The sequence below is a fragment of the Arvicanthis niloticus genome, chromosome 20, assembly GCF_011762505.2.
Source record: "Arvicanthis niloticus isolate mArvNil1 chromosome 20, mArvNil1.pat.X, whole genome shotgun sequence".
Lineage (NCBI taxonomy): Eukaryota > Metazoa > Chordata > Mammalia > Rodentia > Muridae > Arvicanthis > Arvicanthis niloticus.
In genome coordinates, this window is record NC_047677.1 from 23,613,582 (window position 1) to 23,637,629 (window position 24,048).

Sequence of the window (24,048 nt, forward strand, 5' to 3'; positions counted from 1 at the left end):
CCCTGGAATTTCAAGGTGCCGCGGAAGACCCCCCAAGTTTTGGGGCGGGTTAAAAAACTACAGGATACGGGGTCACCTTTGGAAGGTATGCTTGGGGTAGAAACCTTCGTTGCGGGTGGATATTCACCCATTGCCACCGCAGCAATAGCTAGCCTCTTGTTTGCGTTGCTTTCAGCTATTAGGGCAAGTCAAGAGGTTTCAAGAGAGGTCCGCTCCAGGCTATCAGAACCAGAGTGTGTTAGTGTTAGCCGGCATCAGGCCAAGGAGCCTGGAGGTCAGGCCAAAGAGCCTGGAGAGATAGAGTACTCAAAAGGAACAAGGGCTACTGCAGAGTCCATTAAGCTTGAGGACCCTCCACCAGATGGTGGAGAGAGAACGGAGGTCAAAAGGACCCCCCTGTACTTCATTAAGGAGCCTGACTCCATAGAACTGGGCAGCTCCGAGGAGGAGAGCATAGAGGAGGAAGTAGCCGCTTGTGCAAAGGATAGCTGTTCTGAGATAAGACTAAGAAGGATCTTAAGTCACTCAGCCCAGCCCCACCGACCTCGGCCGGAGCCAGCGGCTCACTCGGGCTCGAGGGTCCCCTGCCGTGCTTCTCGGCTCGGGCTGTGGGAACAGAGACACTGCGACAGGGCCTGGGTCAGACCGGTTGCAGAGGCGTCTGCGCTCTGCTACGTGTGGCGGCTTGCAGCCCGGCAGAGCAAGGGAGCGTGCCGCGAAAGGCAGATAGAGGAGGGAGGCAGTTTGCCCTGGGAAGCTGCCTTCCAGCTGCGGGCACACAGGGAGTGTCCTGCGGGCTCAGAGCAAGCAATGCCAGTGATGGAAAAGATGATCTTTGAGGATGTCATGGCTGGGTGCCGTGCAGCCATTGTCCCTCGTAAGAACAAGAGGATACAAGATTGGCTGAGGGCCTGCTGTGGCCCAGGGTGGGAAGCTGTTTGTGTTTATTTCACAGGTGGAAACAATTTAATTTGGGTCCCCACGTGGCTGCTGCAGCCAAAATGGCGGATCGATGGCGGAGCGCGGCCTGGAGTCGCTGGCCCCCACGTGGTACAGACGCGGCTGCAGGAGCGGGAGCCGTCGCAGGATCACAAAGAAGGAAGCTAGATTACAAGATCTCGGCTGACTCTCCTGCCATTGTGGCTGAGTATATCGATGTGGGATTTGGTAAAATCTTAAACTGTTCCAGAGGTTTTTAGTTCAAATTTAAGGTTTTAAATAAAGGCAAAATCTCTCAGTTCGAGACTGCACCTAAACTGGCAGGCAGGCAGGCAGAGGGAGGTTAAGTGCATTTACATTTGAATTAAGACAATGCAGACTGCCTGTAGAAGCCCAGGTGCAAAGCATTTCCTTTTGTTCTGGGTCTTCAGACCAGGCCCTAGAAATGTGCTTAAGGGAATTTGTCTTTTGTTCTCATTGTTTCTTGTGAGAGGAGGGGTAAACCTAAGACCCAAAGATTTTACAACAGTCTGTGGGCTAAAGGTTATGATTATGCTGCAGAAATTAAAATTATGCCTGCTTCCCTCCATGAGTATAGCTGTGCCTGCTGATAGAATATGGTTCAGGTTGTTTTAATTCCTCTGTATTTGGAATTGTTGAGGATGAGATGCTTTAGATTCCTCTAATGTATGTAACAATTATTAGAAAATAAGATTGGCTTTTATCCGATATTCTCATGGGACAAAAAAGATTGGTTATTAAATTAATCCAAAATAAAGTTCAAATTTAAGTTTTATACAACATAACTTGTCTTCTCCAGCTACCATTTCAATAAATGTTTACATAAAAAATATTTTTATACCATTCCTTTACATTTTTGGTAAAGGTAAAAGGTTTATAGATAATAAATTTATTCATAATGTTTAAGAGCCCATGAAACAATATTTGTTAAAAAATAATTGCTTCAGAAAATGGGTAATGTTTTATATTTTACATATATATACAAATTTTGTTGCCTTAATACAAAAAGGGTAAGAGGTTAAATCTTTTGGTGTGTATTATATTTGATTAGTGGATTTCTCTAAAGAAAATTTTTTCTACAAACTATCGCTTCAATATAGCGAGCTTTTAAAATTTTTAAAATACTTGTTACTTCAAAAAAGTATTCAAAGACAGTGTCTTTCAATGTTTGAGTCAATTTGACTTTAGAAATAACTCAGCCATTAAGGCTGGACTTAATTAAAAATATAAAGGCTAAACTCCCAGCGGACACGTGGTGTCTCACAACCATTTGTGGTGGGGATCTAACGCCATCTTCTGGCTTGTGAGTGTACATGCAAAGAAATATAGTTTACTTTTAATCTTGATTTACTCTTAGTAATTTTAAAAGTTATTAAGAGATATTATTTGACTAAAACCTCATCTTAAGCTTACCATAAGAGGATTTAAAACCTCTGTTTAATGTTTTCAAAGGGATACAAGTCCAAAATTAAATCATATATATATTTTCTTAAATTTACCCTGCTTCAACACAATTAAATTATGTGTTGTAGCCACTGTTAAAATGTTTAAAAGGGGTATAGCTGCCTTTGTCTTGTTAAATATGTTTCATAAAGTACAAAATGTTTCGGCTACAAGATTTAATATCTCTAGCCACTTAAATAACATTAAATTTAATAAGGTGTTTTGGAAATACATCTGCACAACCGGTGTTGGTGTGTGTAGACCCTTCATTTTTCTTTATGTTATCCAACCTTCAGAATAATTCTGATATCTTGGATTATAAGAATGTTACATGCTTTTTAGCACAAGGCTAGAATGGATCACTAGACCTAGCCTTGGTTGTGCATGTGCCTACCTTTGTGCCCATCTCAATACATCATTATAGAGACTTAAAATATACTTTGGTCAATCAGAGAGTTGATTGGCTCTAGCCCATGTGAAGGGGCTCACAGATGTGGCTCAAATAAGCTGTGTCAACAGCCCCACATCCAGGTGTTACACCTCTAAGATTTGTGAATGATGCATTTACTTAAAGCCATAATCTTTCTGCTTATTTAAAAGGAAAGTGGAATGGGAAGTTGGTCCACGTACATCAGCAATTGCAAATCCGGATTTCAAGCCTTGGTGGAGATACCGGGAATCAAGTGCAGATGGAACCTGTTTCCTGTGGAGATTTTACTTCTTAAATGTCTTCTGCTCTTTTCTTTCTTTCTTTCTAAAAAGCGGGAATAGGCCTTCTTGATACAGCTCTATGATGTGAATTAGTATTCATAGATGGTTGGTTTATAAGCTCAAAGCCCAACAAAAACGTGACAAGGTAGCTTAAAGCCTAAGCACTCGCAAGCCTTGGAGCAAGCATCCCTCCCTGAAATTTGACTATCTAGGCTGGAAAGTAGCCGATGACTGCAACCCTCAGTCTAAGCACTCCAGGGGTTCGTCCCATTGCACTGGGAAGATGAGAGGTCTAAGTCCAGTCAGCTTTTGCCTAAATAATTGTGGTACCGAATAATAGGTTGACAGCCCTCGCACTCCTGGGAGCTATATATACTCCATTGCACAGGGATGGGTGTCAATTCTCTTTATATTTCCTTAGCCCGTGCACCCAGAGGACTGGTTTCCATTGCACCTGGAAGGGTAAGGAAAAATCTTCGGACTATAAGCTCTTGATCGCTTATTCCCCCAAGATGGAGTTTGCTTGATCGGGTTTGAGTTCGAATCTTATTTGGTACTACATTTAATCGGCAAAAGGCTGTTTCATATTAATAATTTAAACAGGGGGAGATGTAGTGAGCCACTGTTTCAGTGGCTACACATTTGCATTTCCAAGATGGCGCTGGCCGCGTGTCTTCTCCAGATGTAAACAATTATCCGCGCAGTTGCTAGGCAGATAGGCGTGCCTTAGTCACTGCCAATCCCGAGGCATAATATTGGGTGGTGAGCGAACAGCCATTCAGAAGTGAATACGTCACTCTAGGGTGTATTTAAGGAGCCTCTTCCTGTTTCTTCCATCTTTTCCGCTTTTGCTGTTACAAGTAAAGCCTCGTCTGTAGTGATACCCGATTACTGCCTCCGTGTCCTTATTCGCGGGCGAAGGGGACACAGAAGAGGTACGCGTAACACAATTGGAAAGAGAAGGGGAATTCTGAGCCATTGTGTGTTGGAAAGATATAACTTGCTTTCTGATTACTCAGTTTTGAGAAGCAGCACAATTTAGATGATCCTCTAAAGCTTTACTTCTAAGTCAACGGACCCTGCGTGTCGTTCTGAGTGATGTCATTGGGTGATGTCGTTCAGATGACGTCGCTGTGTGTGACCTCTCTGGATGACATCTCACTCCCCGTAAATCCCACTCATCCCTGTGTGACGTCACTCTGAATGACGTCATGCTTGACTATGTCACTCGGGGTGACCTCACTGGATGACGTCGCTTTGTATGATGCCGTGTGTGACATCACCTGGTGATGTCACTCTGTATGATGTCACTGTGGGTGACATCACTCAGGCTCACATCTCCCCAGTGATGTCGCTCTGGATGATGTCAGTAGATGACATCGATTTGCATGATGCCATTTTTGATTATGTCACCATGTGTGACATCACCTGCTGATGTAACTCTGTATGATGTCACTGTGGATGATGTCACTCAGGATGACATCACCCCAATGATGTTGCTCTGGATGATGTCAGTGGATGACATCAGAAGAGACTTTACACATTGTACAGTGTCTGATCTCCTACAGACTCTTAGGATCACTGAAGACTGAGTGCATTTTCATCACAGGATGAACATGAGCTGATCGTGTCCAGGGTCAGAATGCAGTTGAGTGAAACAAAACGCTTCTAGGTAGGCTGATGGTATTTAATACTTTTCTGTCCTGTCTGGCTCTCTTTGTGGAGCTTGTGGAAGCTCTTGTAGGAGGGACCTTTTCAGATTCCTTTAGGGGGAGAGGATAGTGTATACAGACTCAACATTTTTCTTTTTTCTTTCTTTCTTTTTGTTTCCAGAATAATTTATATACTCATTATTACCCTGATCACTGTCCCTATGGGAGGTCCCCTGCCCTCACAGAGTCCCTCCCTGAAACTCTTTTGTTTCTCCTTTGAGATGGTGTGGGCCCCGTGGGTATCCCCACACCATGGTGCATCAACTCTGCTGGGTTAAGTGCATCCTCTCACAATGAGGCCAGAAACGGAAGCTCAGTTAAGGGGACAGATTCCAACGGTAGGCAACATCCCCTGCTACAGTTGTTGAAGGATCCTCATGAAGACTGAGCTGCACATCTGCTACATATGTGCCAGGGGCCTTAGCTCAACCTGTGTGTGTTATTTGGTTGGTGGCTCAGTCTCTGAGTCTCCCCAAGGATCCAGGTTGGTTGAGTCTGCTGGTCTTCCCGTGGAGTTCCTGTCCTAATCAGGGCCTACAATCCTTCCTCTAACTCTTCCAAAAGAATCCTCAAGGTCCATTCAATGTTTGACTGTGGGTCTTTGCATCTGTTCAGTCAGATGCTGGGTGGAGCCTCACAATGAACAATTATGCAAGGCTCCTGTGTGGGAGCATCACAGAGTATTCTTAATAATGTCATGGATTGGAGCTTGCCCATATGGTGGGTTTCTAAGTGGACAAGTTTTCATTCCCTCATTTTCTTCTCCAGCTTTACCTCTGCATTTTATTTATTTATTTGTTTGTTTGTTTGTTTGTTTTTAGATAAGGTTTCTCTGTGTAGCCCTGGCTGTCCTGGAACTCACTCTGTAGACTAGGCTGGCCTTGAACTCAGAAATCCACCTGCCTCTGCCTCCCAAGTGCTGGGATTAAAACTGTGTGCCTGGCTCTGCATTTCTTTTAGACAGGACAAATTTTGTTCTGTGTGTCTACTGTGTTGTGGTTGAATCAGATCCTTCAGCTTTCTTCTCACATTCACATACATTCCCCATTTGGTCTCTGTCCCTAAATCACATAAGATACAATATAAACATTTGCTATTCACTGCTAAACTATTTTGTAAGCCTGGTGGTTTTATATTTTCAACTATTTTTTTTGCTTTTGTTTTTCAAGACAAAATTTTTCTGTGAAGCCCTTACTGTTTTCATAGTATATATAAAAACCACATAAGCCACCTGACATGATTTTGTAATATAATGCTTTTATGCAACTCTTCACCCACACCTTTAATTTTAAAATTTGGTTAAATATATAGGATATATTTTATTTCTCAGTATGGCTTATGCTCATGTCATCAATACTATCTGAAGCTTCAGAGTCATTGGATTCCATGTGTGATATTCTGCCTCACTCTTGTGTTTGTTCTGAAATTTTTAAATAAATAGGAGTATTTCACTTGTGTGCCTGAATATGAATATCACATTTGCCCCATCTTTACTGTTGTCAGAAGATGGCCTCAGAACTCCAGATCTTGAAGTAACTGGCACTTGTTGATCCCCATGTAAATACTAGAAATTGACCACCATTATGTGGAAGACAAGCAAGAGCTATTCACTCCTGAGCTATCTCCCCTGCTTTCTGTTGCTTATTTACTATAAACATTTATATTACTAGTATTTTCATCTGTCCATCTGTCCATCTGTCCATTAAACATGCATTCTCTTTTAGTAAAATTTTATTAATGTTGCATGGTTCTTCATGTTTCTGTAAGATGAATGCAGAACTGAAGTGAACATATAATTCTTTGTAGAAACTTCAGTAAAGAACTGTAAGTTCTCTATCATTGTTGTTTTCTTCGTTGAACTTTGCATGGGAGCAAAGGCTTTAATATATAACTTTTGCTGTCCTGGAACTCATTGCATAGATCATGCTGGCATTGAATTCAATGACATATACCTGCCCATGCCTCTGGTATTAAAGACATGGGTAAATACACCCAGGTTCTCCATCATTTCTGTAGTTAGTAATTTTTCTTACAGTTTTTCAGATGATCACTCAGTAATGTTGATCTGTTTCCCCCTGCATCTCCCTCTCAATTGCTTTTTGTGTTGCAAGGCTATATTCTATTTAAAGGGTTCAGAAGTGACACAGATGAACCTTATAATTCAAGTTCCTTCTAAAATGACACGGTGATTATATTATAACTTCTGTGTCTGGAAATAAGTAGAGAAAGCACCCGAATTATATGCTTATACTGTCTAGGAAGCATGAGTTTACTTTATAGTGATGGCAGTATGTGGTACATATGTGTGTGATAGTTTAGGATGCAGTTACTTATGATGATGTCCATATGAACTTCACTGTGAAGGAGAGGAATTTGCTGGATCCTTCCCAGAAGAATCTGTACAAAGATGTGATGCTGGTGACCTACTACAACCTAGCTGCTATAGGTAAGACTGTAAAAATTTTTTTTTAATTTAATAGATATTTTATTTACACTTCAGATGCCATCACCTTTCCCTATCCCCCCCTTAGAAAACCCATATTTCATGCCCCCTTTTCATTTTTGCATTTATACATTTTTTTAAAAAACGTTAATCATAGGCTTTATAAGTTTGGTATTGTTCAATCAGAGGTATAACCCACTACCCAACCTAGATATAACAACTATCTTTGACTGGTGGAGATACATGAACATCTGCCTCCCTGTCTCCCCCCTCTTTCTCTCTTTCATCACCTAGCTTCTCCTCTCCTTCTTCTTCTCCTCTTCTTACTCCTTTTCTTCCTCTCAGTACTCCTTCCACCTTAGCTCCTCCTACACATCACCCTTCCTGTTAAAATGAAATTTTTCTCTCAAAATACAATTAGAGCATAATTATGCCAATCTGTACCAGTGAGGTACAAGATAGTCCTAATACCCAGTCCATCCTTTTGTTGACTAACCAGCACCTCTGTCATCTATCCTAACTAAAACATTTAGTTCTGAACCTGGCTTTAGAATGAATGTCAGCTGAAAACCATCCACTCAAATCTTTTCTCTCAAGGTAAATAGCTATAAGTTTTCAACCCCATTAGAAATCCAGAATGACTGAGTTAACTATAATTGTGGGAAGCACAAAGCATAGCTTCTAAAACTTAGCCAATTTATAGAGACCTCTGAACTCCTGGATACTCGCTCTACTTCAAAAAGTTGGAGCATCTGTTCTTCTGCCTTCTGGCCCAGGATCATCTGACAGACCTTAGTGCTGCAGAATTATTAAGGGCTGATTACTCTGTCTAGGCAGATATAGTCAGTCAACTATACTGCAAGTGTGTCCTTTTCTGGACAGTAATTTGTCTGTAGAAGGAGAGTGGCAATTCTTGCCTAGTGGCTGTCTAACCACAACTGGAGTAACTCCAAGGATGCTCAATTTCTTCTTAGAATTCAATATAGGAAGCTGTCGAGAGCAGACAGGTCTCTAATGAAAATGAACATTAATACAGAAATGTTTGTCATGTCAATTCTAAGGATTTCTGATGATTTGAAAAACAACTATCCATGTGAGGTAATCTGGACTGTTGCCTGTTAACTCCACTCAGCTATTTCTAAATAAAACATAGAGAACACCCTTATAATAAACTCCAAGCCATGAATTTGCTATAGTCCCTTAACTCACAGGCTGACCATCTCAAATCAGTTTAAAAAAATTAAAGAAGGACTGCGTCTAAGCTTTGTATTCCTAAATGTGTTATACTGGATCAATGCCTATGAGAGTAACAATACTCATCTCACTCTTATATCACTAAGAAGCTCATGCCAATGAAAACCTTAAAATTTGTAATCAAAGTAAATTGGTGCCATTTAAGAATTTATATCTTCATCTTGATATTAATTATACAGATTTCTATGACTCAGTTATGCCTATGCAATTAACCCCTAGATAATCCTCTCTATTCCCACAAAACCACTACTTTTCCCTAGAAAGACAGCCCAACATTTACCACCTTAGTCCCCAAGCCCAGGGAATAGGGGCACTGACTCTTCATTAGCTTCTTCAAGCTGATTATGGGCATTGAGATATTAGAAGAGGAGTGGGGGGAAGAGCAAACTGACAATCCTCTGATGCTGTGTCTTCACTGCCTCCAGATGGAATTCCAGGACCTCAGAGGTTTGAGCAGGTCTGCCCAGCTTGCTTGTTGAGTAGATACACCAAGGCTGATCATTCTGCAATATACAATTCTCAAAACATATTTTAGTATCAAGATAGTTTTTTTTTAAGAGGGCTGACATTTTATTAAGAATGTTGGTTCTAACCGCTTTTCTATTTTTTCCCTCTTTTATTGGATATAATATTTACATTTCAGATTTTATCCCCTTACCGCATTTCCCCCACCACCCAGGAACCCCTTATCCCATCCCCCCCTCCTGCTTCTATGAGGGGGTTTACCCACCTACCCCCGACCCCCTCCCCACCCTCAGATTCCCCTGCTCAGTGCTCAGCCTTCAAGGTACCAATGACCTTGTCTCCCACCTATGCCCAACAAGGCCATCTTCCCCTACATGTACAGCTGGAGTCATGTGTCTCTCCATATGTGCTCCTAGACTGGTGGTTTAGACCCTGGGGAGCTCTGGCTGGTTGACATTGTTGCTCTCCTCATGGGGCCACCAGCCCTTAAGGTTCCTTCAATTTACTCTCTAACTCCTCCATTGGGAACCTTTGATCAGATTAATGGATACCTGTGGGTATCTGTCTCTGGGTATGTCAGACTCTGGGGGACCTCTAATGAGACAGCCTTATCAGGCTGCTGACAGCTTTCCCATCCTGACATTCCTATCAGCATCTACTTTTGGTGACTGCCCATGGAATGAATACCCAGGTGGAATGGTTTCCATACAACCCTCCCTTCAGATTCTGTCCCACACTTTGTCTCCGTATTTGCTCCCTTGGGTATTTAGTTACTCCTTCTAAGAAAGGCCTAGGCATCCTCACTTGTTCTTTCTTCATCATGAGCTTCATGTCCTCTGGTAGTTGAATCTTTGTTGTTTCAAATTTTTGGGCTAATCTCCGCTTATCAGTGAGTAAATACCATGTGTGTTCTTTTGTGATTGGGTTACCTCACTCAGGATGATATTTTCTAATTCCATCCCATTACCTAAGAATTTCTCGAATTCATTATTTTTAATAGCTGAGTAATATTCCATTGTGTAAATGTACCACATTATTTGTATCCATTCCTCTATTGAAGGGCATCTAGGTTCTTTCCAGCTCCTGGCTATTATAAATAAGGCTGCTATGAACATAGTGGAGCATATGTCTTTGTTATTTGTTGGGGCATTTTCTGGGTATATGCCCAGAAGTGATATAGCTGGGTCCTCAGGTAGTGCTATGTCCAATTTTCTGAGGAACCGCCAGATTGACTTCCAGAGTGGTTGTACCAGCTTGCAACCCCACCAACAATGAAGGAGTGTTCCTCTTTCTTCACATCCTCGCCAGCATCTACTATCACCTGAGTTTTTGATCTTAGCCATTCTGACTGGTGTGAGGTGGTATCTCAGTGTTGTTTTGATTTGCATTTCCCTGATGACTAAGGATGTTGAGCATTTCTTAAGGTGCTTCTCGGCCATTCGAGTTTCCTCAGTTGAGAATTCTTTGTTTAGCTCTGTACCCCATTTTTAATGGAGTTATTTTGTTGTTTGGCGTCTAATTTCTTGAGTTCTTTGTATATATTTGATGTTAGCCCTCTATCAGATGTAGGATTGGTAATGATCTTTTCCCCATCTGTTGGTTGCTGTTTTGTCTTGTTGACAGTATCCTTTGCCTTACAGAAGCTTTGCAATTTGATGAGGTCCCATTTGTTGATTCTTGATCTTAGAGCATAAGCCATTGGTGTTCTGTTCAGGAACTTTTCCCCTGTGCCTAGGTATTCGAGGGTCTTCCCCAACTTCTCTTCTATTAGATTCAGTGTATCTGGCTTTATGTGAAGGTCCTTTATCCACTTGGAGTTGAGCTTTGTACAAGAGGATAAGAATGGATTAATTTACATTCTTCTATATGTTGACCTCCAGTTGAGCCAGCACCACTTGTTGAAAATGCTGTCCTTTTTCCACTGGATGGATTTAGCTCCCTTGTCAAAGATCAAGTGGCCATAGGTGTGCAGCTTCATTTCTGGGTCTTCAATTCTATTCCATTAATCATCCTGTCTGTCTCAGTACCAATACCATGCAGTTTTTATCACTACTGCTCTGTAGTACAGTTTGAGGTCTGGAATGGTGATTCCCCCAGAGGTTCTTTTATTGTTGATAATAGTTCTCACTATGGTAGGTTTTTGGTTATTCCAAATGAATTTGTAAATTGCTCTTTCTATCTCTATGAAGAATTGATTTGGAATTTTGATGGGTATTGCATTGAATCAGTAGATTGCTTTTGGCAGGATAGCCATTTTTACTAAGTTAATCCTGCCAATCCAGGAGCATGATAGATCTTTGCATCTTCTGAGATCTTCAATTTCTTTCTTCAGAGACTTGTAGTTCTTGTCATACAGATCTTTCACTTGCTTTGTTAGATTCACTCCAAGAAAATTTATTTTATTTGTGGCTATTGTGAAAGGTGTCATTTCCCTAATTTCTTTCTCTGCCTGTTTATCCTTTGAATAGAGGAAGGCTACTGATTTGTTTGAGTTGATTTTATATCCAGCCACATTGCTAAAGTTGTTTATCAAGTTTAGGAGTTCTCTGGTGGAAGTTTTAGGTTCACTTAAGTATACTATCATATCATCTGCAAATAGTGAAATTTTGACTTCTTCCTTTCCTATCTGTATCCCTTTGACTTCCTTTTGTTGTCTAATTGCTCTAGCTAAGACTTCCAGCACTATATTGAATAGGTAAGGTGAGAGTGGGCAGCCTTGCCTAGTCCCTGATCTTAGTGGGATTGCTTCAAGTTTTTCTCCATTTACTTTGATGTTGGCTACTGGCTTGCTGTATATTGCTTTTACTATGTTTAGGTATGGACCTTGAATTCCCGATCTTTCCAAGACTTTTAACATGAAGGGATGTTGAATTTTGCCAAATGCTTTCTCATCGTCTAGAGAGATGACCATGTGGTTTTTTCTTTGAGTTTATTTATGTAGTGGATTACATTGATGGATTTCCAAATATTGAACCATCCCTGCATTCCTGGGATAAAGCCTACTTGATCTTGATGGATAATTGTTTTGATGTGTTGTTAGATTCGGTTTGTGAGAATTTTATTGAGTATTTTTGCATCAATATTCATAAGAGAGATTGGTCTGTAGTTCTCTTTCTTTGTTGGGTCTTTCTGTGGTTTAGGTATGAGTGTAATGGTAGCTTCATAGAAAGAATTGGGTAGTGTTCCTTCTGTTTCTATTCGATGGAATAACTTGAAGAGGATTGGTATTAGGTCTTCCTTGAAGGCCTGAAAGAATTCTTCACTGAAACCATCTGGCCCCGGACATTTTTTGGTGGGAAGATTTTTAATGACTGCTTCTATTTCTTTAGGCGTTATGCGACTGTTTAGATGGTTTATCTGCTCCTCGTTTAACTTTGGTACCTGGTATCTGTCTAGAAAATTGTCCATTTCCTCCAGATTTTCCAATTTTGTTGAGTATAGGCCTTTGTAGTAGGATCTGATGATTTTTTTAATTTCCTCTGTTTCTGTTGTTATGTCTCCCTTTTCAGTTCTGATTTTATTAATTTGGATGCTGTCTCTGTGCCCTTTGGTTAGTCTGGCTAAGGGTTTGTCTATCTTGTTGATTTTCTCAAAGAACCAGCTCCTGGTTTTGTTACTATTTTGTATAGTTCTTTTTGTTTCAACTTGGTTGATTTCAGCCCTGAGTTTGATTATTTCCTGCCGTCTACTCCTCTTGGGTATACTAGCTTCTTTTTGTTCCAATGCTTTCAGGTTTGCTGTCAAGTTGTTAATGTATGCTCTTTCCAATTTCTTATTGTGAGCACTTAGAGCTATGATTTTTCCTCTTAGTACTGCTTTCAGTGAGTCCCACAAGTTTTGATATGATGTGTCCTCATTTTCATTTAAATCTAAAAAGTCTTTAATTTCTTTCTTTATTTCTTCCTTGACCAAGTTATCATTGAGTAGAGCATTGTTCAGTTTCCAAGGGTATGTGGGCTTTCTGTTGTTTTTGTACATGTCAAATACAAGTCTTAGTCCATGGTGGTCTGATAAGGTACTAGAGATTATTTCAATCTTTTTGTACCTTTTGAGGCCTGTTTTGTGACCAATTATATGGTCTATTTTGGAGAAGGTACCATGAGGTGCTGAGAAGAAGGTATATTCTTTTGTTTTAGGATGAAATGTTCTATAGATGTCAGTTAAGTCCAATTGGTTCATAACTTCTGTTAGTTTCATTGTGTCTCGGTTTAGTTTCTGTTTCCATGATCTGTCCATAGCTGAGAGTGGGGTGTTGAAATCTCCCACTATTATTGTGTAGAGTGCAATATATGCTTTAAGCTTTAGTAAAGTTTCTTTTATGTATGTGGGTGCCCTTGCATTTGGGGTGTAGATGTTGAGAATTACGAGTTCCTCTTGGTACATTTTTCCTTTAATGAATATGAAGTGTCCTTCTTTATCTTTTCTTGATTACTTCTGGTTGAAAACTGATTTTATTTGATATTAGAATCGCTACTCCAGCTTGTTTCTTGGGACCATTTGCTTGGCAGATTGTTTTCCAACCTTTTACTCTGAGGTAGTGTCTGTCTTTTCCACAGAGGTGCGTTTCCTGATTGCAGCATAATGTTGGATCCTGTTTACGTATCCAGTCTGATAGTCTATGTCTTTTTACTGGAGAATTGAGTCCATTGATATTAAGAGATATTAAGGGAAAATGAGTGTTGTTTCCTGTTATTTTTGTTATTGGCAGTGGAGATATGTTTGTGTAGCTACTTTCTTTTATGGTTTTTGAAAGATTACTTTCCTGCTTTTTCTAGGTTGTAGTTTCCCTTCTTGTGTTGGAGTTTTCCACCAATTATCCTTTGAAGTGCTGGGTTTATGTTGAGATACTGTGTAAATTTGGATTTGTCATGGAATATTTTGGTTTCTCCATCAATAATAATTGACAGTTTTGCTGGATATAGTAGTCTCGGCTGGCATTTGTGTTCTCTTAGGGTCTGTATGATGTCGGTCCTGGATCTTCTGGCTTTTATGGTCTCTGGTGAGAAGTCTGGTGTAATTCTTATAGGTCTGCCTTTATATGTTACTTTGCCTTTTTCCCTTACTGCTTTTAGTATTTTCTCTTTGTTTTGTACATTTGATGTTTTGACTATTATTTGGCGGGAAGTATTTCTTTTCTGGTCTAAACTATTTGGAGTTCTGTAGGCTTCTTGTATGTTTATGGACATCTCTTTCTTTAGGTTAGGGAAGTTTTCCTCTATAATTTTGTTGAGGATATTTACTGGTCCTTTAAGTTGGGAGTCTTCCCCCTCATCTATTCCTATTATCCTTAGGTTTGGCCTTCTCATTTTGTCTTGGATTTCTTGTATATTTTGGGTTAGTAGCTTTTTGTATTTTGCATTTTCTTTGACAGTTGTGTCAATGTTTTCCATGGTATCTTCTGCACATGAGATTCTCTCTTCCATCTCTTGTATTCTGTTGGTAATACTTGTGTCTATAACTCCTGATCGTTTTTTTTTTAAGTTTTCTATCTCCAGTGTATTCTCCCTTTATGATTTCTTTATTGTTTCTACTTCCACTTTTAGATCCTGTATGGTTTTGTTTAATTCCTTCTCCCATTTGGATGCATTTTCTTACAATTCCTTAAGGGATTTTTGTGTTTCCTCTTTAAGGGTTTCTATCTGTTCTTTGAGAGTGTTATTTATGTCTTTCTTAAAGTCCTCTATCATCAACATGAGAAGTGATTTTAATTCTGAATCCTGCTTTTCTGGTGTGATGAGGTGTTCAGGGCTTGCTATGATGGGGGAACTGGGTTCTGATGATGCCATGTAACTTTGGTTTCTGTTGCTTACGTTCTTGTGCCTGCCTTTTGCCATCTGGTTAAATCTAGTGCTACCTGTTCTTCTGTCTCTGATTGAAGCCTACCTTTCCAGTTGTCTCACTTGTATCTGGTCTTCTAGGGGTCCAGATGTCTCTGTGATTTTTTCCAGGTGCACTAATTATGGTGGTATCTCTAGGATGCCTCAGGATATGGTGCCTCCAAGGTGGCAGTCCAGCTAGGTGTCTGCTGTTCTGGGTGCAGTGTCTCTTCTGAGTTCAGTTGTTCCTCTGTGGCTCTGGGTTGAGTGGACCTTCCAGTATGTCTCAGGCGGAATCCAGGGTCCACACAACAGCAGACCTGGCAGAGGTCTGGTCTAGGCCTCAGATCCGGGAGATGGGCAGAAGGGGGGTGCTAGCCGGCAGGGGCGAGGGGGGAGTATCTGCTAGAATCTGAGCACTCACAGCACCCAGCTATGGGCTCAGGGCAGGATGTGGGTTTTCTTACCTAATGCTGGCTGTGGGATCCATGGAGCCTTTAGAATTTCTCCAGCGGGATCCCGGGTGCCCTCAGCAGCAGGCCGGGCAGCGGTCTGGTCCAGGCCTCAGATCCAGAAGAGGGGCGAGGGGTGGAAGGGGAGTGCTAATGCTGGCTGTGGGATCCATGGAGCCCCCAGAATGTCTCCAGTGGGATCCAGGGTGCACTCATCAGCAGGCCGGGCAGAGGTCTGTAAAATTTCTTTTGCTTTTCAAAATAAAGGAACAAATGTTTCTTGGTTATTGATGATCATCTGTTATTTTAATAGTGATCAAGGACAATTAAGCTGAATGAATCAGATTCAGTGCTATGAAAATTCACAGTAATTTGTATTTTGCCTAATTTTTAGTACCATATTATTTATTTTCTGGTACTGTGTTTTAGGTTACAATTGGGAAGATCAACATCTTGAAGGACAATGTCAAAGATCTGGAAGAAATGAAAGGTACTTTTTATGTGCAAGCTGATACAAATATGCCGCTGAGAAATTTTTAATATGTTCTGGAAGCACTAAAGAAAAGCAAGGGTGTAAAAATATCAGTCCTTTAAGTATAGCTATGATTATAATATTCTCACAAAGCCATGTTCCTCAATGTCAGTTATCTGATTTATGTTTATAAGGCATTCCTCTAAGGAAGAAGGCAAGAAAACAATGCCTTAAGAGACACCTTTATTTGATTTGTAGCTCCATTAGAGCTTTACTGTGGAACTACCAATCTGTTTAGTCTAATAATATTTAGATGATGCACATTGAATTGTGAAACATATATATCCAAAATCTTCTAATAAGCAAATAGTGCATGGTACATTTACTGAAACTCATATTCCTGTAGTGACATTTCTATGTTTATTGAGTGGTCAGTTAGTGAGAGTGAAGAAAGTCATGGAGAAACCTTAATTCATATACCACATGTCTACAAGAACAAAATGTCAAATGGTGTGAATTAAATATGGAAACCTTTCACTTGTTCTTCTTCTTTTAATGGGTATATCAATTGTCAGAATGGATAAAACCTTGTGAGCATAGGGATGTTGAAAGAAGCAAAGTACTTCTTTCTACTCCAGAACAATGAGAAGATATGTAGTATTCTGCCTTTGGTAGACTTTCTGAATATGATATGTGTTTGCAATTAATTGGTTTTCTGACTTCATTGGGAACATCCCCAAAGTCACACTGCAGAAAATCTCTTTGGGTACTAGAAGTTTGAAAATTCTTCTGTTTATCCTGGCTCATGATGCTTCTGTGGTGTGATTCACAATACAGGAAAACCTAAGAATGCAATCAGTGTTTTAGTGCTCTGAGTTGTTCCATATTTCTTCAGACATGTGAAATGCATTATATAGAAATCTCATATAGAAAAAAATGTTATAAATATGAGCCATGTAGTAAATGATGTTACCATCACAGGTATTTTCAACAAGGTAGAACAACCCACAGGGAATGAGAACACCATGAACACCCAGAGAGATAAAACCTTAAGATCTGAGTGTACTTTATTATTGGACCAACTGCAAAATTAATTCATATTGGTAAAACAGTTTATCAGGGTAATGAAAGTGGTAGTTTTCACATGTGACAATTATTGTTGCAGGCATGAAAGAAGTCATACTGGAGAGAAACCTTATGAATGTAATCAATGTGGTAAAGCCTTTTCATGACACAGTATTCTCCAAAAACTTGAAGGAACAAATACTGGAGAGAAACCTTATGAATGTAATCAATGTGGTAAAGCCTTTTCATGTCACAATCATCTCCAAAGACATAAAAAAACACATACTGGAGAGAAAACTTGAATGTAATCAATGTGGTAAAGCCTTTTCATGTCTCAGTAATCTCCAATATCATAAAAGAACACATACTGGAGAAAACCTTATAAATGTAATCAATGTGGTAAATCCTTTGCAAGACTCAGTTATCTCCAATATCATAAAAGAATACATACTGGAGAGAAACCTTATTGTCAGGCTGTGAAAGGGTATCCTGGTTCTTTGGTTGGTGTGGGACCCCAAGAGGGCAGGTGTTTGGCCACGTCCCCAGAACCCAGGGCCCTGACACATGGTCTAAACTCCATTTTACTTTCCCAATTCACTCACATAAGACACAGGTAGAGGGCGTGACTAACAAGCCTCCGCCTTGAGAGATTTACATCTTAATGAGTTATCTACAGGCCAGGGCCATAGCTAATTAAGTTATTCCCTCCCCTCTTTCCCTTCCCTGTTAAAGCCAGCCTTCCCCTGGCTTTGGGGGGCGGGCACCCACATCCAGACCCATTCACCATGCCATGAACAATAGAAATCTCTATTGGAACCCCACTTTCTCATGTTATTGGAACCACCATTGCCCGTTTAGAAGTCTTCTCCACACTCCTGCCCGTGGCATGCAGACCCTCCTTGTAAATGTGAAACTTGCCAGCATGGAACGCCCTGCCTTGGGACTCCCACACTGTGCATGTTTTGTCCTACACCTTATAAATGTAATCAGTGTGGTAAAGCCTTTGCAATTACCAGTAATCTCCAAATCCATAAAAGAACACATAGTGGAGAGAAACCTTATGAATGTAATCAATGTGGTAAAGCCTTTTCATGTCACAGTGGTCTCCAATATCATAAGAGAACACATACTGGAGAGAAACTTTATGAATGTGATCATTGTGGTAAAGCCTTTCCATAAAGTTTTTGTCTCCCAAAACATGCAAGAACCCATATTGGAGAGAAACTATGAATGTAATCAATGTGCTAAACCCTTTGTATGTCCCACTAGTCTGGAAAACATAAATGATCCCATACTGGAAAGAAACTTCATGAATGTAATCAACATGATACTTTTCACTTTATAGTCTCCAGTATTATAAAAAAAAAAAAACATGTACAGGAGAGAAACCTCATGAATGTAATCAGTGTTGTAAAGCATTTGGAAGTCACAGTCATCTGCAGTGACAGGAGAGATCACATACAAGAGAGAAGCCACATGAATGTTATCAATGTTGTAAAGCCTTTGCAGCCCACAACCATCTGTAACGGTTCCAGTAGATTTACTGTGCTCTTCTGACCTCCTTGGGCACTGTATGTATGTGGTGCACAGACAGAGATGCAGGCCAACACTCATACACTGTATATACATATACATATACATATACATATACATATACATATACATATACATATACATATACATATACATATACATATACATATACGTGTGTGTGTGTGTGTGTGTGTGTGTGTGTGTGTGTGTGTGTGTGTAGCTTCCATGTTGAAGGACATGAGATAAGCCCAGGATATAGATCCTTATTTTTTTTTAATTTTTAGTCACTTAAAATGGACTCATAAGGGCCAGAAGGCAACGGCACATGCCACCAAGTCATCTAATGACCCATGTTTGCCTCCCAGATCCCTCATGTAAAGGAAAGGACTCACACACCTTGTCTTCTGACTTCCACATGTGTGGCAAAGCATAAGTGTCCCTCAATAAATAAACAAACCTATAAAAGTCAGTTAGTAAACAACACAATGTGCTTTATTATTTACAAACGGCAAATATACATTAAAAGCCAACGTGGGTGATCAGAACTATCATCAGCTGTAATGGATGGAACACAGTGGGAATATTTTTTAGGTTTGGTCTAATGAGGCCTTTCCGAAGCTCCTCTCCTTGGCAGCTTAAGCGCCTAATCATAAAAGCGTGGTCAGAAGCACGGATGCTGTCTGTTTCCTGCGGACTCCTTTACCCTCTGCCTGTTACTGTACCTCCTTAAGGGACAACCTATTTGATCTTCCAACCCAATTTATTTTAGTTTTTAACTTTGCTCCGAGAATACTCTTCTAGATTTGGACTTTTAGTTTCTTCCAAATAATCAAGCCAAGCCATCAGAGCAGGGTAGACAGCTTTACTTTTAGTAAGGAAAACAGGCTTAGAAAAGTGGTGTTACCCCAGTGCCTCAAAAAAAGCTCTCAGCATAAATTACCATGGGGGAGGAGGAGGAATAAGAGGTCTTAAAGGTCTTTGCACAAACAAGAGGATTGTGTAGACCTGCAAGTTTGTAACCCCAGTGTATACACAGGGAGATGAGAGGTAGAGAAGATCCCTAAACAAAGGGCCAGCTGTTTGCAGCAACAACTAAGACTATCTCAAATTCTGTAGAAAGGACTGACATCTGAGGTCATGGCCTCCACATGCATACTGTGGCAACTGCATGGCTGTACACAACAATGAAAAACCAGCTTACCATTTCACCAATGGCAAGATCTTTCATTCTTTAAGATTACAATGCAATTATTTGCAAAAAAAGAAAAAAAATCTTTTTTTTAGGTATGTTATGTAGAAAAGTGGATTGATTCCATGTTAAGTGAAAATGGCCAATTCTTTAAGAGGAGAAGTACTGGCTCTTTATAAAAATGTAAGTAATTTATGCTGCTGACTTTATATATCATTGATATATATTATCATATAACAAGGATTGCTTAGAAATGTGTCTTTTTTTTTAAAGCCACTTTATCTTGGACGGAACTATCCAAAAGGAGCAGAGTATTTTAAAAGGCATTTGAAGAACATTTTCCTTAAAATCAATGATGTGAAGGACCCAGAAAAGATCAAAGAACTTATTGCACAAGGAGAATGTGTGATGAAGAAGCTAGAGGCCTTATACTTCCTTAGGAAATACAGAGCTATGAAGCAACATTTCTATACAGATACCAAAAACTGACCAGTCATTGCCGCCAGCCTCGCTGACAATGAATGCCAGCTGTTTGCCTGCACCAACTATTATAATCCAATTTAAAAGAGCAAGATACATGTTTTTTAAAAAAACAAGCTGCTGTAATGTTGAACTGTAGGTTTCAACCTTATTGATACTGAGAGCTCTGCCCATAATCCTTTTATTATTTAAATAGTAACGTTAGCACCTTTCATGAAAATACTATTCCACAGGCATTGCTAGTTTAAGTACAAAACCCAGGGAATACTGGCACTTAGAGAAAAGAAGTTTTCCACTTTCCTTTTAAAATAAGCATTTAAGATAACAGCTGACAGTTTGCACGAACAGAAAAAAAAGATTAGGTAATGCTAAAATGAATGCTAATAATTTAGTGTAATGTACAAAAATCACACTTTTACTTAAGTGTGCCTTAAGAAAGAGTACAAACTATTCACATAACTATACACCTTGTCCTTGACTACTACTTCTTCTTTTTCCCATCTTTGCTCAGCTTTTCTTTATGTTTTCAAATTTCTTGGACTAATGTATAGAAGGCATTGTCAACACCCTGAAATGTATAAAAAATGTATATATAAACCATGTTAATACATGATGGCTTACTATGCTCAGAGACAGGTTTTTGCTGTTATTGAAAGCTGGAGTGTACTCAGAGAGTAATTCCGTTTTAGCCTGATGTTCTGGAAACTGAATGGGCTTAAGGATTCTTTCGGATATATCTCTTCATGGACATTTTGATATTTTTAAAACTTTAAATTACTATCTAAATTTAAATTGTTTTATAAATTTAGGTATTGAAATACCTAACAAAATACCTGGCATTTAGGAATTTAGATAACCAGTAATTTCAAAATAATAATTATTTGTACACTTTCTTTCAAGTTACTCTTTCTTGTAAAGCAAAATACCTGACATTTAAAACAACTTTATTTTATGGTAGTAGTGTTTTGCCCTGCATGTATGTCTGTGCCACATGAGTACAGTGCCCAATGGAGGCCTGAACAGGACATTAGATCCCCAGGGACAGGAGCTACTGACAATTGTCAGCTGGGTGCTGGGTGCTGTGTGCTCTTAACCAGCTCTGATATGCTGATATTTTAAATAAAAACCCTGACTTTCACAACAGGCAATATAGTAAGTAGTGCACAATATATAAGTTTAGAAAATGACTTTTTCCCCAAAAGTACTTGATTTCTATTAATTTTTCTCTACTAGAAAATGTAGCAACTCGACTTCCCATGCCTGCCTCCATGTATGGTAGATGTGCCTTTGTATACATAAAACTTAATTGTCCCTCAAGTTTCTGGACTTTAGATAGTAAGCCACATTATCTGTAAGATACTAGCACCTTAAAAGCTATGATGCCCCTGACAGAGGGGTGATGAGTGAATCGTCTGACCAGGGGTGTACTTGACCACCCACCAAAATTCTCTTATTACTGCTGTGCTGTTTAGCTATTCAAAATTGGTCATATAAATACCTGTCTTCAAAGAACATCCAACATTAGTCATTAAAGCCTACATGTGTCATTAAAGCAAAATACCTAAATAAGTTGTGACTGATTCAGTCAGAGCAATTCTCAAGCTCCTAAACCCTGGCATGACGAGTGCATTCTAAGAAGTAGGAGCTTGAAGAACCAACACTAGGCCTTCAATCACAAGTTCACACTGGAGCCAGAGTAAAGCTGAAGAAAAAAGCGGCTGTGCTTTATTCTGTCCGTTCATCTTAGTAGGAAGTACTGAAAGAAATTTTAACCTATTAATGCTTCCAAATCTAGATACTAGAGGGAGTCTGGAGAACAAATACCCAACAAATCTAAGCCACTTAAAAAGTAATGGCATGAAGACAGCCACAGTGTACCCACGTAAATTAAATAAATAAATAAATAAATAAATAACTCTTCTTTAAAAAGGAAGAGGTTGGTCCTCTTCAAAAAACAAAAATAAAAAAAACAAAAACAAAAAAAAACCAAAACAAACAAAATAAAAAAAATAAAAAACAAAAATTAAAAAAAGTATTGGCACCCTGGGTCTTCACTCTTGTAATTACTGGTTTCAGTGTTATGAATTGTGCAAGTAGCATAATAGATATTTAAGCACCCGATGTTAAACACATTATCTTCAAAATAACTGAATATCTTAAGTGGAGAGATTTTTCCTTTACCATATTACTAAGATATTTTGTAATTTCAAAATAATTACTTATATACTTTCTTTCACATTCTTACAGATGACTCATTTTGACAAGAGATCTCTAATTCCGGAACGCATGACCAGTCCTGTTAAAAATGGACAGTGGTGGTGAAGCTCGCTCACATTTAATAAATAGAAACTGGATGACGTCAGTGTCATCTATTGGAATATGAGTGAATGAATATATATTGCCACAAACCCCCAATCTGTGCTCATTAGTGCTTTTCACCTCCTGAAATCCATCACTGATACAACACAAGCAATGCAGTCAAGGCCTAACCAGGCTGTGAGGTCCACGAAGACAGACACAGAAGACAGACATTTCCCTCTGTGCTGTCCTAACACACAGTGAGAAGCTCTTCCAATGACATAATTAGAAGTACCCATAATTCAGCAGCACTGTGTGACTTAGGGACATAGACATTTGGAATAGGATAGTATCTTTTGTCTATGTGTGTGTGTGTGTGTGTGTGTGTGTGTGTGTGTGTGTGTGTATGTGTGTGTATGTATGTGTGTGTGTATCTAGGTGTGTGGTGGGGGACCTGTACATTTAAGTGGAGGCTGGAGCAGGACACTGGGAGTCTTATTCCCTCACTCCCAACCTTCTGCCCATGAGGCAGAGCATCTCAGTGAAACTGGAGCTAAGCTGATAACTAGCACACTCCATCAGTTACTTCTGGCCCCTCCCCCAGCACTGGGGTTACAGGTATTTCCTGGGTATTGACCCGAGTTGTAGGGATTTGAACTCAGTGTTCATGTCTGTGCAACAAGCAGGCAATTCTCATCAGCACATTCACAAATGAGAACCCTCTCTCAGATACTCCCCTGAAACGGAGTGTTACCTAAGTCCCTTATCCATCATCCATTCCCTTGGATCACACATCATGGTAGCCATCTCATCCTCTTTTTTAAAACACTAAATCCATTTATTTTTCTGTTTGTGTTCTTGCCATGGCACAGGTATGAAGATCATTAGACAACTTAAGGTCCTCTCCTCCCACCAAGTGGATCTGAAGGATCACACTCAGGTCCTCAGTCATGAGAGCCATTTCATTGGCCCTCCAACTATTTTTACAGTGAAGAAAAATACCAATGATACTAAAACAATGATACAGAAAAATAAAAATCCTGAGAAAGATATCTGTAAGACAATTTATGTGAGTCTCCGGGTACATTAATTCTAATTAGATGACTTTGATGTTAGAAAATGTCATAGCTACTGTACAAGGGCAGTGGACTCCTTGTTCTCCTGGGAACTAATTCTCATAAAGTAACATCGCATATTCTGCTAATTATTTTGTTTAGACTTACCCCTTTCCTAGAATGATAAAAACTAATTTGTCTACATTTAGCACTATCGAATACAAACATTATTTATCTCACTATAATTTTAAATATCATAAAATATACTCTTTAGTGCTTTATGCACTAAAGTTAGTGGATCAATTAATAGAATCCACTACTAACAGTTACAGCAGTCACTGCTGCAAACTGTGTAATTTAGACATTGACAGCAGAGTACTTCAACGTTTGCTTGAATGTAAAGTGTGCCACATTCTCTAAATATTGTTCTATTTTAAAATCATCTAAGAGTGAGGCCATAGAAAGGGGGATAGGGTAAAAATTACCATTTTAATCTGGCCATGGCCATTATTTCAAAGTTTAACTTTTCAAATTGCATTTTAATGTTGAATTGTACCAATCTCTAACACTAAAGCTTGGTTTTACCCAATCATAAAGGTTTTAAGAGTTCAAAATCCCACTACAATTTCTGCAAGCACTGCCCCCTGCTTCTGCATCTACATCTCCTAGTCATCTTAAACACTGTGATTGTGTCATGTCA

General features: G+C 39.5%; 1 protein-coding gene and 1 pseudogene across 1 annotated transcript; both read left to right on the forward strand.

The window, feature by feature from the left end:
• Positions 1–1,012: 1,012 nt before the first annotated feature.
• Positions 1,013–18,319, forward strand: LOC143435314 (uncharacterized; annotated as a pseudogene).
• Positions 18,320–19,653: 1,334 nt separating this feature from the next.
• LOC117724722 (electron transfer flavoprotein regulatory factor 1-like) lies at positions 19,654–20,004 on the forward strand. The gene is made up of 2 exons (XM_034524625.1): positions 19,654–19,698; positions 19,789–20,004. The coding sequence occupies exons 1-2, from the start codon at positions 19,654–19,656 to the stop codon at positions 20,002–20,004; spliced, it is 261 nt and encodes an 86-aa protein (XP_034380516.1).
• Positions 20,005–24,048: the final 4,044 nt, after the last annotated feature.